Here is a 19,072-nt window from a genome sequence, read left to right on the forward strand (position 1 = left end):
TAATCTGTTAATCTGTCAGAGTATGGCATTTAAATGTTTACAAAATGAAGAAATCCTATCAGGTTTAATAACGTCGGATAGTTAGCTAGTTTTAACATTGAATACGATGACCTTCTCAGGAAAAACAAGTGCTGTTGTCTTATTACTGCTGCTTCATTGAGAGTGTGCTGACATACTATATCACTGTATTGTACACCAAATGTATTTGTATAGCACTTTTAACAATGTACATTGTCTCAAAGCAGCCTTACAGAACATAAGAAACATAATGCAAGAAATTTAACATTATGCGAAGATTAAGATAATACAAAAATGAATATTAGACATATTTAAATGTGTTTGTATTTATCCCCAGTGAACAAGGCTAAGGTAACTGAGGCGACTGTGGTGAGGAAAAACTCTGTTAGATGGAGAGGAAGAAACCTTGTGAGGAACCAGACTCTAAAGGGAACCTCATCTTTATTTTGGTGACACTGGAGGGTGTGATTATAAATATACAGTCTGGGAATTGTGTATTGATGAGGAGGTTGTTGTCCTCAAAGACCACATGGAGTTGACATTTCCTTTTAGAATGTCTGAATACTTCATGAAGCATGAGTCCAACTGGAGCTGGAACATCTCTGTAGATGCCCCAGCCTTACAGGGTTGGCCTCATCTCAATGAAGGTCCAAAATCTTCATGACATGGAACACAACTGGAGTTGATACAGTCTCTGGATGCCTCGGGATGAGTAGAAAAAGAGAAGCAGTGGAGATGAATTAGCGTAGCACCAACACCTCCTAAAAAAATAATTGGCTGCTCACGATCCTACTGGAAGAACAATTCAGATCTTACAGCCACAGCAGGGCAAACAACATACTGAAAGACCCAACACACCCTGAACACCATCTATTTGACCTTCTACCATCTAGTAAATGCTTCAGTTTTTACCCCAATCACGTTTCTACCCCAGAGCCATTAGAGAACTAAATACCAAAAAAACACAATTACTGAATGTTCAGAACTATTTGCACTACATGCACACTCATGTCTACACATTTCATAGACTCCTACCTCAATATTTATTTATTCCCATCCACCAATCTGTACAGAAGACAGTGAATGTGCAATACCTTAATATTATTTAAACTTAACTTTGATTGTCGTAGTTAACTTGAAAGACACTGTTCATATGTGCAATATGTTAAGTGCAATATCTAAATATGAGGTTTGTTTACTACCTCAACTAAATAATATTTCATCAGATCTCTTATGTTAATTGTAACATTGATATACTTTTATATTTATGTGTATACTTTTAAAAAATCTATCTATCTATCTATCTATCTATCTATCTATCTATCTATCTATCTATCTATCTATCTATCTATCTATGAGATAAAAGCTCTATAGCTTTTAGTCTTGAATATTATGAAGATTTCAGAAATCCTGTCATTAGGTCATTTAAGTTAGGAATATTTGCAGGGAAGAAATCATGTTACGTCACATAATGTTGGATAATTAACCAGATTTAGCAGCAAAGATGCAAAAACTTTCTAAATATGACTTTTAAATATCCGTATTAATCTGGTTAAATTAGACCAGCTAGCTAGTTGAAGTATAAACAGTATAAACACTGACAAGGAAATCATGTCAAGTTTGCTAGTTTTAATAGAAATTTAAGGACCATGTATGAATATGACTTTAAAAATGATTTCAGAAATGTTGTAAGGGTTACTTGGTGTTATCTAGCGTTGGCATATAGTTTTTTTAATGCACATTTTTAAAGAATTAAAAGTCTTGTGCACCACCGCAGCTACAAGTGAAAAGGCATTTGTCAGTGCACGCGCCTGGGACTAGACATCGGCGGCGCGCACCGGTCACGCGCAGCAGTTGCCGCGCTCGTTCACGGCTCAGGATAAGAATATTCTAACAGGAAAAAAACAACAACAAGAAGAAAAAACAAAATGTCAACAGATGTTGAAAGTCTAAGGAGAAGGTCTACGGCGGATAGTTCAGGTGAGTGATAAAGGACACACGTGAAACCTGCTCTATAATAATTTGCTAATTCTAAGGACAGCGTTGTTTTTTTTCACGCCCCACGTGTAAAACGTCCAGAAAACGAGCCGCGTTTCACGTTTTCACGATTTTAAAAGCCACAGCTTTAAAGGATCTGTTCACAAAGTGGCTTAAAATGTTTAAAGTCTGTCAAACTATACAGTTCAGATAAGAATCTACACCAGGATGCTGACTTTGTGATGGGATTTAATATTAATAATGAATCATTAACAATTAAAAAGCAGAAATATACAGACATTTTTGTGTTGGACGGTTTGAGGCGTGCAAAAGGTTGAGATTTTGACTTAAAAACGAATGCAGTGAAAGTGGGAATAAACAAAATGCAAGAAAATGCAATATAAAAATGCAATCTTCTTATAATTAGTGACTTCATTAGGGGAGAATTTGCTCTTTTTTCCCCACTACATTTAATTATCACTTCAATTCAATTAAAGCACTAAAATTTAAAACATTTTTTTTTAAATCAAATTTTGAAAAATTGTCTTTTGTTTGTTTGTGGGCGTGGTTAATGATTAATTGAATTTAATTCAATTCAAATTTTCTATAGGTTTTTTTTTTTTTTTTTACAATTGACATCGATTGTCTCAAAGCAGCTTTACAGAACATAAACATAAAACAAAAGGTTATTATAAAGAATAATATAAAGTTTAATATAATACAAAAATTCAAGATTAATTTAAAATTAGATATATTTAAATGGGGGGTTGGGGGGTGGCTTAGTGGTTCGCACGTTTGCCTCACACCTCCAGTGTTGGGGGTTTGATTCCCGTCTCCACCTTGTGTGTGTGGAGTTTGCATGTTCTCCCCGTGCCTCGGGGGTTTCCTCCGGGTACTCTGGTTTCCTCACCCGGTCCAAAGACATGCATGGTAGGTTGATTGGCATCTCTGGAAAATTGTCCGTAGTGTGTGATTGCGTGAGTGAATGAGAGTGTGTGTGTGCCCTGCGATGGGTTGGCACTCCGTCCAGGGTGTATCCTGCCTCGATGCCCGATGATGCCTGAGATAAGCACAGGCTCCCCGTGACCCGAGGTAGTTCGGATAAGCGGTGTGATTATAAATGTACAGTCTGATAAATGTTGTATGGATGAGGAGGTGGTTGTCCTCAAAGACCACATGGAGTTGGCGTCTCCTCTTTAGTATCATAGAGTCTAACTGGAGCTGGTAAATCTGTAGATGTCTCAGGATCCTCACAGAGTCGCCCTCCTCTCAGTGGAGGTCCAAAATCTTCATGACAAGGAAGACAATCGAAGCTGGTACAATTTCTGGATGGCTCGGGATGGGTGGAAAGAGAGAAGCAGTGGAGAGAAATTAACTTAACACTTTAATCATTAGTTATTAAAAACATACATACAACATTAGTAGTGTAAATATGTCTTTCTTTTCTTGGAAGCAGATGCTAAAATGCTGTTTAATTAATTAATACAAAAATAAATAACTTTTTTTTTTTCCTTCCCCCCAAACATCATACGCCACTAAGGTTCAGAAGCTTTTATTTTACTCCAGCTTTGTTAGGAATAATGAAAGGAACCCTTACCTTGAAACACAATAAATCTGTTTAAATGTAAATAACTAATGAACTTGGTCGTTCTGCTGCTTTCTTTTTCGTTATTGCTGTATTTTTATTCTTTATATGAGAAGTTAGTGGTTTAATGCTGTTGATATACTGTAGAAGGATTTAAAAAGTCTCAAGCGTAAGGATTATTACTGTCCGCTAGACAGGAATTTTATGGAGATCTTGGTGCATGTGCTGGACACGAGGTTTCAGAAAGCACTGCAATTATCTGGTACAGTTTTTTTTTAATCTTACGAACTAGGACTAAGTATTAATCTCATGTGAAACTTCTAATTCTGGTGAAATATAAGGTGCTCTTTTCTCTCCTGGCTGATTTACAGAACATCTGTGGGACCATGAGCACAAAGTTTATCGCCGTAGCTCTCAGTGTGACAGACTGTGCGTGGCCAGCTTTCATCCCGAGTTGGTCGATACTCCTTCACCCTGTGGCTCGCACCATTTCATCCACCACACGCCAAAATGCCTCTCTGCTCACAGTAAGCTACCTTTGTACATACTGTACTGTAGCCCCTATTACTACACCGTACTTGTTTGTATGTTGTAGTGTTAACGTTCTAAAACACTAGCTTTTATTTATTTGTAATGTTTTGGCGTGAAAAGCGATAACCATTTTATTTCTATGATGTATTGACAAGATAAAAATGTGGTGTACGCTTCCAATGTTTTTAAATAAATTGTACAGTTGTGCTCAAAAGTTTGCAAACCCTGGGAAAATTTGAAAGATGTGTACCATTTATTTATTTTTTTAAACTGAATAGGCAAAAGAAATTGACTTTATTTCTTATAGGACACAAGTTAATATGTAAGGCATAACAGAATCCTCAAACAAAACATAACAAAAAAAAAGAAAATAAGGAAATAATCCCCGTTCAAAAGTTTTCATACCTTTAAGTTGTTAATATGGTGTTTTGTCCCCTTCTGCAGTCTTTTGTAATAATTGTGCATGAGGTCATTAATTCTCTCAGGTGTAGCTGCACATTTTATTTGGCAAAATGCCTCCAGTTCCTGTAAATTTGTTGGTTGTCTTGCACAAACTGTACGTTTGAGATCTCCCCAAAGTGGCTCAATGATATTGAGGTCAGGAGACTGTGATGGCCTCCAGAACCTTCACCTTTAATCTGCTGTATCCATCAGAGGGTCAACGTTGCCTTGTGCTTTGGATTATTGTCACGTTGGAACATCCGAGATCGTCCAGTGTACAGCTTTCCTTCTGTAGAATGCAAATTGTCCGCCAGTATTTTCTAATAACATGCTGCATTCATTCTTTTATCAGTTTTTACTAACTTCCCCATGCCACTGGAGCTCATATAGCTCCAAAACATCAGGGATCCAGCACCATAGGCCTTGTTGTGTCCTCTCCAAACTTAGTGTATATGGTTGTGATTATAAAGTTCAGGTCTCATCGCTCCACATGACTCTGCTCCAGAAGCTGTGAAGCTTGTGCAGGTCAGATGTGTTCAAGTCCCTCCTTATTGTGCTCCTTGTAACAACACCACTTTTTTCCAGAGCAGCCTGTATTTCTCTCCATGTTGTTTGCGAGTTTTGTTTTTGTGCCCCGAACAATTCTTCTGGCAGTAGTGAGTGAAATCTTTCTTGGTCTATCTGACCGTGGCTTAGTATCAACAGAATCTCTTATTTTCCACCTCTTTATCAGTCTGAACATTACTGACTGGCATTTTCAAGTGTTGAGATCTTTTTATAGCCTTTTCCTGCTTTATGAAGTTCCTCTACTTTATTATGCAGGTCCGTTAGGTCCAGATCTTTTGTAACTCACTGACTATTTATGCACAGACACTAATTACAATTATGACGAGTCAGAGGTGTGGAAACTTCCCTTTAATAGCCATTTAAAACACACTGTGTGTGTTTTAAACATTTTAAGATGTGTAAACTTTTGATCAGGGTTATTTAGGTGATTTCAGCTATTTTAAAAAGACCATTTATTTGAATTATTATATAACGTTATTATAATGTGGCAGCTGATTAGATTAGATGTGTAACCGTGTACAGATGGATGAGTTGTAGAAGTGTTTATAGTGTGGATTTGTCCCCAGACTTCACTTTAAGAACATGTCGAATGAGAGTTCTAAAGGAAACGCTGTCGATTTTTATTCCTCTTTGTTCATTTTTATACCTCCCCCATATTTCTGTGAGCTTTATAGAGAAAAAACGTTTTTTTTATTGGAAAATACATTTGATGAATAATAATTATTTGGGGCTTTTTAGTTTTGTTTTTTTTAAGTTATTTTTACTCCTTACACACAACCCAGCTGTATTAAGCACTCAGCAGTGACTTTAGATCCCATCCTCAGGACTCTCCGTACACTCTCGAGGTACTGAGGACGCCTGGCAGGAAGCGAGTCTGAGGACCACCATCCGCGCCGAGAACGAAGTGGAGGCACACAAACTAGTCAATAACTATATGGTAATTAAATCAATTAAAAAAAGAATAGTGTGTGTATGTATATATGTGTATATGTGTGTGTGTGTGTGTGTATGTATATATATATATATATATATATATATATATATATATATATATATATATATATATATATATATATATATATATATATGGATATATATATATATATATGGATATAGATATAGATATAGATATATATGGATATAGATATAGATATAGATATATATGGATATAGATATAGATATAGATATATAGATATAAATGATATAATTTTCACACATTATTTCCCAAATAAAATTAGAATTTTTTAAAAATATTTTTTACATAAAAAATACTATTGATACTATTTATTTTGTAATATCTATAGTATTTTTTAATATAAAAAATATTTTTTAAAAAATGACCGTAACCTGGATGATCAGGATCTGTTCTTATTCTTTGTCCCTTGTTTGTCCTGAGCACTTAAACCGCACACTGTTCTTTAGAAAGAAAAGCTCTTCCCGCTCCTGCATGTTCTTTGCTTCTTTTTATATGTCACACTATATAGCATTTATAATGCTGCGATCCATGTTTTCATACCAAAGATGACCGAGGGACGCGTCCGCTATTAAGAAGAAATTTACAGGAAGACAGAATAGATTCACAGACCTGCATTTCAAAAGTTTGCACCCCCCCTAGCTTTTATTGTATTGTTGTGAGAGTGAGTGAGTAGGTGTGCATGTGTAAATGAGTGTGTGCATGTGTAAATGAGTGTGTGTGTGTGTGTAAATGAGTGTGTGTGTGTGCGTCTGCCACTGCCACCATGTGTGAGGCTGTGGGACTTCTCTAATCCCCATGAGTGTGTTTTTGAACACCAGCGCTGTTCTCTTGTGACACTGTGCACTTGTGTGACAGTTTGGTTTCAGGAAGTGGAAGAGTCACGTTACGGAGCGTCCGATCGAGGACAGGTCAGACCAGGTGAAGGAGTTGTACTCGGAGCAGATCTTCATCAAACACAATACAGGTCAGTAAGGATTGTTACTCAGCAGCATTGCCTCGTGCACGTAACCTGAAATACTGCTATTATTTAATGGAAATATTTCTTGCTCATTGTCAGGCTCACTGCTCAGCGTTGGCAACGTGGCCTACGTGCTTCTCTTCGGCTGGTGGGTCTCTTTAGCTTATTTTCTTGTAAGCTTGCTGATGTTTTGCACCATCGTTGCGATTCCACACGGTACGTAGTGTTCAGGCTTTATTTTGGTGATTTGATCCAGTTCATGTATCTCACGTGATGCTGTGTGTGTGTGTGTGTGTGTGTATAAAGAATAATAATATATTTGTCTCCTTGATTGCAGGGAAACTGTGTTTCAGGTTGTCAGGATATTTATTGTGGCCTTTTGGGAAACTGTTACAAAAGGTAACTTCACAAAAATGCTCAAACAAGATTGTCTCTGAAGCGTCTTGTTATTCGTTCGTCATCACATTTGCTTCTAATTTATCCAGTGTTTAATTTCACTCCAGCTTTTTCCCCCTTAACACTAAGGGCCTTTTTACACCTGGTCACTTCATGTGTTTTCTCTGATCCGATAGCTATCTGATTTGTTAAAACTGTTCCATTTACATTAGGCCACATAAACGCGTCTCGGCGAATCGGATATCGATCCGATCTTTCTGCTCCCGCCCAAAATGCTAATATATTTTACCTCATTTCCGGGGTAATTGAGATGGAACACACTTTGGTGTGTGCGGTTTTCAGAACGCAATCAAAAAGAAGACGAAAAAACTCGTTACGACGTTTATGCTACAAAAAAACAGCATTTACTGTTTGCTGCATTTTCGCTGGCGGCAGCAGCGCGTTTTAATACCCAACGAGACGCCTGTGTGAAAGATCACCTGCGAGTGACGTACTTCCGTTTGGGAGGAGTATAGTGCTGACGTATGTGGCTTGAACAACCACATTCATTTACACCTGTCCAGTTTCATCTGAAACGCGTCCCAGACCACCTCCTGAAGTGGTTTGTACCATCTGATTTATATCCGTCTCGAAAACGTTTCGGAGGGCATTTAGACCTGGTCTTTTTATCATCGGATAGATATCTGATCACAGAAAACGCATGAAATGACCAGGTGTAAAAAGCCTCTAAATGATGGATGTTCTGGAAATACTTTTATAATATATATTAAATAGAGTCGACCTCACCGACACTGTGCTTTAACTGAACCTGTGCTGTTTTAGATGTTCCTGTGTTTTCAGTACAGACAGCGTTATTTTTCATCCCTGTTCCTTCTCTCAGACCTGCAGCCTGGTACGGAAATGCTCTGTCAAATTCCCGCACTGCGAAGCCATTCCAGAGGAAGCGGGTGACGTGAAGGAGTCCTCACCTCTGCTGAGTTCCCCACCTGTCGCTATAAACGTCCCTCCTCTTCCTCCTCCTCCTCCACCTCCTCCTCAGAAGCGCTCTTACTGGGTGAGAATAAGAATACTCTGAATATTTGGTTATCAACACAAAAGAGATTAATTTATTTATTTATTCATTTGTAAATAGAATCCTCTTCGTCACCGAATCTGACCTGAAGAGCAAAATATAGTGTAAATATCGCACAAGAGAGGCTCAAAGAGCTGCTTAGAGGACAAGCAATAGTCACACACACACACACACACTTAAAACATTAAATGTCTTTCTTTTGAGCTTGAGAATTACAGCTTGTCAAATCCCTAGATGGTTTCTCAAACCAATAATAAACGTGTACATGGAATGGAACAGTGCATTTCTAACACACTACATCAAATCTCTCCATTTCTTCACTTCCTCTTTGAATAAAGACACGATCAGATGCTGTATGAGTCACTTACAACTTAGAGGTGTGTGTGTGTTGTAGAGGTGCATGGTGTTGAACCTTTCATGTCTCACACCGCACTGCACCATGCAATGCAACGCCTTCGATTCTCCGGCATCGTACGACTGATCCTACCGTTTCCCAGAGTACGTCCAAGGTGCACATCAAGACTCTTCTCTGGAAACATTTCCTCAGGGGTTCCTCAGGTCATCTGATTGGCTGGATTGGTTCTACAGGATTCCTGGGAGACGTGTGTGGTGTTTTTTTTTTTTTTTTGTTTTTTTTTTAAAAATGGTCCTCCTGGGGGGGAAAAAAAAAGCCTCATGGGAAACCTATATGTTTATATATGTGACAATAAGCGCTTATGAGGATCAGCTATGGTTGGCTATGGATCAGCTTTTTCTTTGTGTGGATATTTTCACACCCGTAAGCATGATTCTGAACAAAAACAAACTGTGATTGGTTGCTGTACGTCAGTCAGACGCACTCTTGTGTGGTCCTTAGCCATTAAAAGCTGCTATGGAGTCCAGACCTTGTGCTGTCAGCCTGAAGCTCTGCCTACACAAGACAGTGGACTGAACCTGTCCTGGCCAGTGGACTGAACTCCACATAGATGTACAAGCAGAAGTCTTTAAACAACATGTAAAAACACACTTCTCCTTACTATATTTCCTCCCAACAGAGTTTTCAGACTGATGGTATACTGACTCTGTGACCTACTGAACCAATATCGATGTATTCATTGATGGAGACTTCAAAGCATTTCTGTATGTCGCTCTGGATAAGAGGGCCGTAAAACTTTAACCAACATCCAACGTGATTCCTGTAAACTAGACTGACTCTTAAACTAATGCACTGTCCTACTCTTAAAGATTTGAATGGCTTAAAAAGGCATATGTATTTGGAGCCTGTTAATGAGAACGTAAGCTAAACATGATTAAATGTACAACAAATCGTCGCTGTCAGGCGGAAACCTCGTATGTCCAAATTTGGTCAATTTCATATTTTTTCACATATCGATACTATTGGTCAGTCCCCACGTGGGTCTGTTATTTTTACAAGTTATTAACCAATCTAAAGTCTTGAAAATAGCTTGAGCGCAAAACTCATAACTCCATTGGACACTTCAACTGTCCACCTCTTCCTCACTCCGCGGGAGAGCTTCACGGCATATTTCTCCTCAAGAAGAGTCGCAACGAATCAACACGTCTTCTGAGGTAAATGTCTTCAAAACACTGGGCTCAAAGTAAAAAAAATCTTGACCCCCGCTAGTTCTGGTGCTCGTCTGAGGACAGGAATTTAGCGCAAGACAATCCACTGCAACTCGGAATAAACCCTGTGCACTGCAGATAAGGTACGGCGTTTTTTTTTAATTTCCTGAAAAATAACGGTTTTGGAGATACGAGGATTCCGCCCGACAGCGACGATATGGTACCACAGAGGTAAGTGAAGAAGGGGGCACAAACATTTGCACTTAACAGTCAAGACTGATTCTCTTAACACCTTCTCGTTCGTGTGTTGTAGTGTTGCGCGAGCACGTACGTTTGGCTCGTGCTGGGTTACGTTCCTCTCGCTGTAATCCACTCCCTGGCCTGCTTCCTCGCCTGGATGATGGTCTTCACCATCCCCGTTGCCAAAATGAACGGCAGGGTCCTCAGCATCGTCCTCTTCCTGCCACCTGACGAGATTCAGGTTCAACCGGCGAAGAACGTGAGTTCGGTTAACGTCTATGTTGCACAGTGTGAAGTCAGGGTTCTGTTTTTATAATCACAAATCTTATGAAATCAGTGCGAATGAGGGGGAAAAAAAAGGTTGAATTCTTTTCTGTAGAACGAGAGCTATTAGAAGACAGTGAGAAATGACAAGGTTTATTCAGAGCAAACGTATCATTATAACACACATGAAGAACAGAGGCTCTCATTTGACTCTCAACGTTTTTGCGTTTTAGCCTCAAAATTGTGAATCCAGGGTCCTCCTGTGCTACTACCGTGCCTTTAACTGGTACTACTACAAGTACACGGTGGACGGGATCAACGTCTTCGCTGTCAGTATCCTTTTACCGCTTCCAACTTTACGTTGATTTACAAACTGCACCTTCTATTTGTTCTTAAAGGTGCAAGAGTCATTTTTCTCCCCCAAGTATTCTGGAAGATATAAAACATTGAGTTGAGCCTCAGAACAAGTTTACTGAGTCAAAGCGGGAAAAACCGTTTGGGGAAGAACTGACTTCCGGTTGTGGAATGTGCAGGTTTGCAAGAACGTAGCAGTCAGTCATCTTCTAGACCCTCTATACTAATCTCTTTTAATTATTCTATTAATTAGAATTTATTATTTCTTCTATACAATGTTATATTACTGTTCTATTTGCTTGTTTTCCATGTTAGCATTTTATTTATTCAGTTGAATTTATTTGTATAACAATTTTAACAATGGACAGTAGCATGGCACAGTGGCACATTGTCCCAGGAGCATGGCACAGTGGCACATTGTCCCAGGAGCATGGCACAGTGGCACATTGTCCCAGGAGCGTGGCACAGTGGCACATTGTCCCAGTAGCATAGAAACAGATTAAAAATGTTAAAGTTTAAAATGAAGTTACTATTTATCTCTAACACCGATCCCTAAAGAGAAACCTAAACACTCACTCACTCATCTTCTACCGCTTATCCGAACTACCTCGAGTCACGGGGAGCCTGTGCCTATCTCAGGCGTCATCGGGCATCAAGGCAGGATACACCCTGGACGGAGTGCCAACCCATCGCAGGGCACACACACAATCACACACTCTCATTCACTCACACAATCACACACTACGGATAATTTTCCAGAGATGCCAATCAACCTACCATGCATGTCTTTGGACCGGAGGAGGAAACCGGAGTACCTGGAGGAAACCCCCGAGGCACGGGGAGAACATGCAAGCACACACAAGGCGGAGGCGGGAATCAAACCCCCAACCCTGGAGGTGTGAGGCGAACGTGCTAACCACTAAGCCACCGTGACCCCTGAAACCTAAACAAATTTATATATATTTATCTTAAAGCACTTTAAACTGCTGTTTATTCTGCAGATTCTTTATGCAGATTCTATAAAACTAGCAACAACTTCTTCTTCTTCTTGGCCTTCTTCTTCTTCTTGGCCTTCTTCTTGGCCTTCTTCTTCTTCTCGGCCTTCTTCTTCTTCTTCTTCTCGGCCTTCTTCTTCTCGGCCTTCTTCTTCTTGGCCTTCTCGGCCTTCTTCTTCTTGGCCTTCTCGGCCTTCTTCTTCTTGGCCTTCTCGGCCTTCTTCTTCTTGGCCTTCTCGGCCTTCTTCTTCTTGGCCTTCTCGGCCTTCTTCTTCTTGGCCTTCTTGGCCTTCTTCTTGGCCTTCTTGGCCTTCTTCTTGGCCTTCTTGGCCTTCTTCTTGGCCTTCTTGGCCTTCTTCTTGGCCTTCTTGGCCTTCTTCTTGGCCTTCTTCTTCTTCTTCTTCTTCTTCTTCTTCTTGGCCTTCTTCTTCTTCTTGGCCTTCTTCTTCTTGGCCTTCTTCTTCTTCTTCTTCTTCTTCTTGGCCTTCTTCTTCTTGTCCTTCTTGTCCTTCTTACTGTAGACCCTGTCAGCAGAGCTTCTTGAACTGGAATCGTTCAAATGTCAAACCCACCTAACAATTAGAGACCTAATGCACCTTTGAAGCAACAAAACCCCAAAAGCATGAAGTCATTTTTTGGGGTTTTCACACACAACATTCTCTAGAGTTTACACAGAATGGTGTGAAAAACCTCTGGTGATGTTCCTGACCTAAGAACTTCTAACCATTCCCATAGCTACCATTGAGGATCTCAAGGCCATTTCTTTTTTCAATTTTGTTTCCATGGCGACAAATTACTTATGGATAGTGTCAAGCATTCAGAAGTTGGTTAGGATTGTCCACAGGAGTTTGGTACATAATCGGTTTGGGCGTACAGTTAAAATTGTGTTTTATTTACGTCTGTAACCTACGCAATAAGGTTTTATCCTGGGACCACAGTTAACCCCCAGACCTTAAGTCTGTTTTTGTTTACAGCTGCTCTGAAGTTCACAAGAAGAAGCAGAAAGATGGCTGTTTATTCCAGATACAAGGTTTTGCCACGTAGATCTGTGTTAGCTGGTGAAATAAAACCTGTATGTACGGTAACTGTAGTGTTTTATTACCTGAAACTTATTAAGGGTTATAGCTCTTAACATCATTTTTTTGCTCAGACCTGCTGTCGCTCGTCATCATCGCTCTGGTGACCGGTTATGTGGACCGCGATAATACTTTTATCAGCTCTGAGGTGAAGTTTGCCACAGCTGTGACCTCCATCATCCCCCTGTCTTACTACATCGGTATGGGTATAGCCAGGTAAAGTCCATTCGTTTACACACCTGTGCAATAGTTTGCATACAGTTTGTCCTGTTTGGGTACGGAATCTTTTGTGCTCATGAGTGTATAACAAAACTAAATGACTTTGTTCAGAATTTATACACAGCTGGATTTAACATTCTGCAACCTGTGGTTTTTCTCGCTCAGTATCTCGGCTCAGAGTAACTTTGCAGTCGGAGCTGTAGTAAACGCTACGTTCGGTTCTATCACAGAGATGACCTTCTACATCACGGCTCTGCTGCAGGGTCATCGCATCGGGAACAAATGTTATGGGGAGATCGTTAAAGCCGCACTCACAGGGACGCTGCTCGGATGCATCCTCTTTATTCCGGTGTGTGAGGTTGTGTGTGTGTGTGTGTAAGGGTGGGTGGCTGTGTGTTGGTTGTGTGTGTGCAAGGGTGTGTGGTTGGTTGTGTGTGTGTGCAAGGGTGGGTGGATGTGTGGTTGGTTGTGTGTGTGTGCAAGGGTGGGTGGATGTGTGGTTGGTTGTGTGTGTGTGTGCAAGGGTGGGTGGATGTGTGGTTCATTGTGGGTTGTATGTCATTGTATGTGGTGTTGGTTGTGTGTGTGGGTGGATGTGTGGTCTGATGTGGGTTGGTTGTTTGTGTAAGGTGGGTGAATGTGTGGTTCATTGTGGGTTGTATGTGAGTGTATTTGTGGTTGGTTGTGTGTGTAAGGGTGTGTGGATGTGGGTGGGGGTGTGGTTGGTTATGGGTTGTGTGTGTAAGGTGGGTGGGGGTGTGGTTGGTTATGGGTTGTGTGTGTAAGGATGGGTGGGGGTGTGGTTGGTTGTGTGTGTAAGATGGGTGGGTGTGTGGTTGGTTTTGTGTGTGTAAGGTGGGTGGGTGTGTGGTTGGTTGTGTGTGTAAGGTGGGTGGGTGTGTGGTTGGTTGTGGGTTGTGTGGGTGTGGTTGGTTGTGGGTTGTGAGTGTAAGGTGGGTGGGTGTGTGGTTGGTTGTTGGTTGTGTGTGTAAGGTGGGTGGGGGTGTTGTTGGTTGTGTGTGTAAGGTGGGTGGGGGTGTGGTTGGTTGTTGGTTGTGTGTGTAAGGTGGGTGGGGGTGTGGTTGGTTGTTGGTTGTGTGTGTAAGGTGGGTGGGGGTGTTGTTGGTTGTGGGTTGTGTGGGTGTGGTTGGTTGTGGGTTGTGAGTGTAAGGTGGGTGGGTGTGTGGTTGGTTGTGTGTGTAAGGTGGGTGGGTGTGTGGTTGGTTGTTGGTTGTGTGTGTAAGGTGGGTGGGGGTGTTGTTGGTTGTGGGTTGTGTGGGTGGGGGTGTGGTTGGTTGTGGGTTGTGTGGGTGTGGTTGGTTGTGGGTTGTGAGTGTAAGGTGGGTGGGGGTGTGGTTGGTTGTGTGTGTAAGGTGGGTGGGTGTGTGGTTGGTTGTGTGTGTAAGGTGGGTGGGTGTGTGTTGTTGTCAGCTACACACACATTAAGGAGTTTCCCCCAGTGTTCCTCTGTGATCATGTGCTAAACTGTTTCAGGGCTTGTGTATGATCATCGGGGGCTGTAAGCACCGTGAGCAGAGATTTAACAGCCGATCAGCCGGGGTCAGCTCGGCCCTGCTCTTCATCTCAGTCGGGGGTGAGTAGAGGAGGAGGAGGAGGAGGAGGAAGCAGTAATCAATTTATAGCTTTCAAAGTATTATTAGAATGTGAAGTGTTTAAAGTGGATTGAGTGTAAAACTGTGTGTCGGCTTTTCTACAGTAAATTCTGACCTGGTCTTCATGTTTCTGCATTAATCTGTAATGTAAACACAGCTGAAAACATCCTCACCTGGAATCTCCAAATAAATGGATCCAAATAGGGCTGAGGGGGAAGTGAATATCCGAGAGATCATGTAATGATCAAAGTCAATGAGTGTCGTTATGGTAACAAGATCAGATTTCCCAATCGGCCTATTTGTGTGTGTTGAGTGAGTTCTGTGTGTTGGGTATGTTGGGTGTGAGCTACCTTTGTTCTGTGTGCGCTGGGCCTGCGTTTGGTATTTTGAGGTACTCTGTTTGCGTGCGCTGTGTGTGCTTTTGAGGTACGTCGTTTGCTGTGTGTTGGATATGTTGTGTGTGCTCTGTGTGTGTGCTTTTGAGGTACTTTGTTTGCTCTGTGGTGTGTGTGTGAGCTCTTGAGGTACTCCATTTGCTCTGTGTTAGATATGTTGTGTGTGTGTGTGCTTTTGAGGTACTCCGTTTGCTGTGTGTTAGATATGTTGTGTGTGTGTGTGCTTTTGAGGTACTCCGTTTGCTGTGTGTGTGCTTTTGAGGTACTCCGTTTGCTCTGTGGTGTGTGTGTGAGCTCTTGAGGTACTCCATTTGCTCTGTGTTGGATATGTTGTGTATGTGTGCGCTCTGTGTGTGCTTTTGAGGTACTCTGTTTGCTGTGTGTGTGCTTTTGAGGTTCTGTGTTGGATATGTTGTGTGTGTGTGCACTGTGTGTGTGTTTTGGGTATGCTCTGTTTGCCGTGTGTGTGTGAGAGCACAGCAAGTTACCTTTTCTGTTGTGTTGTACACAGATATAATTTTATTATGGCGCAGTTGAATTCTCCAATCTGATTGGTCGAAAGGTCTTTACCTAATTTTTTATTTGTTCTTAGTTGTTTAGTTTCTATAGAAACCGCTCATTCACAGAGACTCTTGCCACCTATTGTAGGAATAAATAATATTAAAATGAGTTGATCTTTAATAAGTAAATGTAGCTAATATCAGTACACCGTCACTGCAGGTGTGTTTGCTCCTACACTGTTCTCTAAAGCCTACGGGAACCTGGTGTGTGACAGCTGCAGTAATCCGTCTGGTAACATCACCGGACCCTTCATCTGCACAGACTGCCACTACGATCTGGTGCGTGATCACGTGCGTCACACCATAATGACACCATGTTACTGCTCACCATGTCGGCGGAAACTAACTCTGTTTACTTTTTCAGAGCGAGAACAACCGCTCCTTGTTCCTGAGTCATATCGAGTGAGTGTGAAGGCACGTATTCAGCGATCTGTGTAAATATCAGGAATAAGAATTAACCGAATGCTGCGGTGACGTTGCAGGCCGCTGGTGTACACCGTGTCTGTGCTTCTGCCTGCTGCGTATCTCATCGGTTTGATCTTCACACTGAAGACGCACACGCACATCTACGACATCCACGTCAGCGACGCGCACTGTCACGGTGCGTCCACCAGAGGGTGCTGTTGTCTATTCTCACAGTGGACTATTTAAACACTTTGGGAGTTTTTGATGCTCTTTTATGGCTCATCACAGAGAAGATTTGATTAATTAAACAATTGCGATGTTAAATAAACGTAATAAAATAAATAAATGCTAAAATTGGAGACTCTTAACTGTGTTCTGTGAATTTGATCAGAGAGGATTTTTTTTTAATCAAATCTAATTATTACAAGTAGATTTGTATTTAGATAATGTGTTTTTCTTTATTACTCTGTGTGTGTGTGTGTTAGTGTTAGTCACGAGTGACCCTAATCCAGTGGTGCACTGGTCCAGATGGAGAGCTTTGGTGGTCCTGATCGTGGCCACGTTCCTGACCGCAGCCTGTGCAGATCTCACCACTGAGCACATCAGACCCATCATCTGTCACTCCAGCGTGTCTCAGGTCTGTCTCTCCACACCGTCTCACACTTACGTGAGAATCTGTCTATCCCAACACCCACCCCTCCGTCCTACAGACACGTCTGATTAGCCTGTTGTGCCGTATTGTGACGTTGCAGTACTTTATCGGTGTTACTGTGCTGGCGATGGTTCCTGAACTTCCTGAAATAGTCAACGGGATCCAGTTTGCGCTTCAGAATAACATTAGTTTGAGGTCAGAACTATTTCTCCATCATTCCAACCTCCTTTATTGTTTGTTTGTTTGATTATTTATTTATTAACTTTTTTTTCAGCCTGGAAGTTGGAAATTGTATCGCTGTGCAAGTCTGCATGCTTCAGATTCCACTGTTGATCTTATTCAATGCTGTTTATGTAAGTACCGGAAGAAAAGCTTAACTTGCCGCTATCTCATTTGTCTCATCGCAAAAAAAAAAAAAACAACAACAACAAACAAACGCCTTTTCTTTTATTCTCCAGGACGTCGGATTTGTTCTCATATTCAGCGACTTGCACCTGTGGGCGAGCATCTTCAGCGTCATCCTGGTCAATTACATCTTCATGGATGGGAAGTGTGACTACTTCCAGGGTAAGTTGATAAACATCATCCCAAAGCAGCTTTACAGAGTAAAGACAAAATGTACTGAAGTCTTTGGACTGCCGTCGCATCTGTCGGCTTTGTGCTCGAGTCTTCATCGGTGAACGTTTAGAAAGAAGGAATTAGTGAAGTCTGTATCGAGCTCAGAAATGAAATTCTTTTGTGTAGCGCTTTTAACAATGGACGTTGTCTCAAAGCAGCTTAACAGAACATAAACATTTATACAAAACTTTAATATTATACAAAGATTAATATACAACAAAAAGTTCCAGATTAATATTAGACTTGTATTTAAATGTTTGTATTTATACCAGGGGGGCACGGTGGCTTAGTGGTTAGCACGTTCGCCTCACACCTCCAGGGTCAGGGTTCGATTCCCACCTCCACCTTGTGTGTGTGGAGTTTGCATGTTCTCCCCGTGCCTCGGGGGTTTCCTCCGGGTACTCCGGTTTCCTCCCCCGGTCCAAAGACATGCATGGTAGGTTGATTGGGATCTCTGGAAAATTGTCCGTAGTGTGTGATTGTGTGAGTGAATGAGAGTGTGTGTGTGTGTGCCCTGTGATGGGTTGGCACTCCGTCCAGGGTGTATCCTGTCATGATGCCCGATGACGCCTGAGATAGGCACAGGCTCCCCGTGACTCGAGGTAGTTCAGATAAGCGGTAGAAGATGAATGTACGTGTGAGTTTAAAGATCATCTTTCTTTCGTTTCTAATAAATTAAACCGTCTATGGATTTAATTAGACATTTTGTTTGGAGTAATTTAAAGATCTAAACAATATTGATGAAAAAACTATAAATGGACATTTAAAACTCATGAAAATATAAGTTTGTACATTTAACATATGTATTGCATGGGCAAAAGTATGTGCACCCCTGACCATCACACCCACATGTGGATCCTTCACTGGAGCTGAGACTTCACACACTGTTCCAGCATGACCATGAAGCTCAACATGTTCACATAGGCATCAAGACATGAGCTAGAGGTTGACGTTGGAGTGGAAAACAACTGGAGTGTCTGGCTCGAGCCCTGAATCTGACTCAACCCCACTGGGACGAACTGGAAGTTTATCCTCAACATCAGTGTCTGATCACATTAATGCTTTTGTATGTTGTGAATGAACATCAATCCCCACAGCCACACTCCAACATCTAGTGCCAGAACAGTGGAGGTGACGCTCGGGGGCGTGTGACGCTCGGGGGCGTACGACTTTTAGCCACGTAGCGTATAACTGAAGTAATATTATTAGTAATATTATAATATCAGTGTTTTTTTTTAACTGCAGGAACGGCTCTGGTGGTCGTCTACCTCATCCTCCTGGCATTGTACTTCTTCGCTCCGTCTCCCCGCGGCTGCTGACGATCCAGAACTTTCTCACCGTATCGCAATTTTGTGTTTTTGTTTGTTTGTAATGGCACTACTTTATCTAGCTTCACTGTAATCCTGGTGTGACTTCTCCTTGTGAAATTATTGAACCTGTGTGTGTGTGTGAGCATTGCATATTAACGTTTGTATTCTTTTCCCAGAATATTAACAATACACATCTTTAGCAATCTGTTCAACACTTAATGGATTACATCCTGTGTGTCAATAAATCTGTCCAAAGAATAAAATATTTAATAAAATGTTAAGTGTCG

At 41.3% G+C, this 19,072-nt stretch overlaps 1 protein-coding gene across 1 annotated transcript; it reads left to right on the top strand.

Moving 5' to 3' along the window:
• Positions 1-1,858: 1,858 nt before the first annotated feature.
• On the top strand, positions 1,859-18,918 carry cax1 (cation/H+ exchanger protein 1). Its single transcript, XM_060889616.1, has 20 exons — positions 1,859-1,998; positions 3,952-4,107; positions 5,944-6,056; positions 6,951-7,059; positions 7,153-7,269; positions 7,391-7,452; positions 8,330-8,503; positions 10,398-10,583; positions 10,822-10,921; positions 13,088-13,229; positions 13,398-13,581; positions 14,727-14,826; positions 15,961-16,079; positions 16,165-16,202; positions 16,283-16,401; positions 16,691-16,842; positions 16,958-17,052; positions 17,132-17,210; positions 17,316-17,424; positions 18,721-18,918. The coding sequence occupies exons 1-20, from the start codon at positions 1,947-1,949 to the stop codon at positions 18,792-18,794; spliced, it is 2,280 nt and encodes a 759-aa protein (XP_060745599.1). The 5' UTR covers positions 1,859-1,946; the 3' UTR covers positions 18,795-18,918.
• Positions 18,919-19,072: the final 154 nt, after the last annotated feature.

This window comes from Tachysurus vachellii, chromosome 16 (genome assembly GCF_030014155.1).
Source record: "Tachysurus vachellii isolate PV-2020 chromosome 16, HZAU_Pvac_v1, whole genome shotgun sequence".
NCBI classification, from domain to species: domain Eukaryota; kingdom Metazoa; phylum Chordata; class Actinopteri; order Siluriformes; family Bagridae; genus Tachysurus; species Tachysurus vachellii.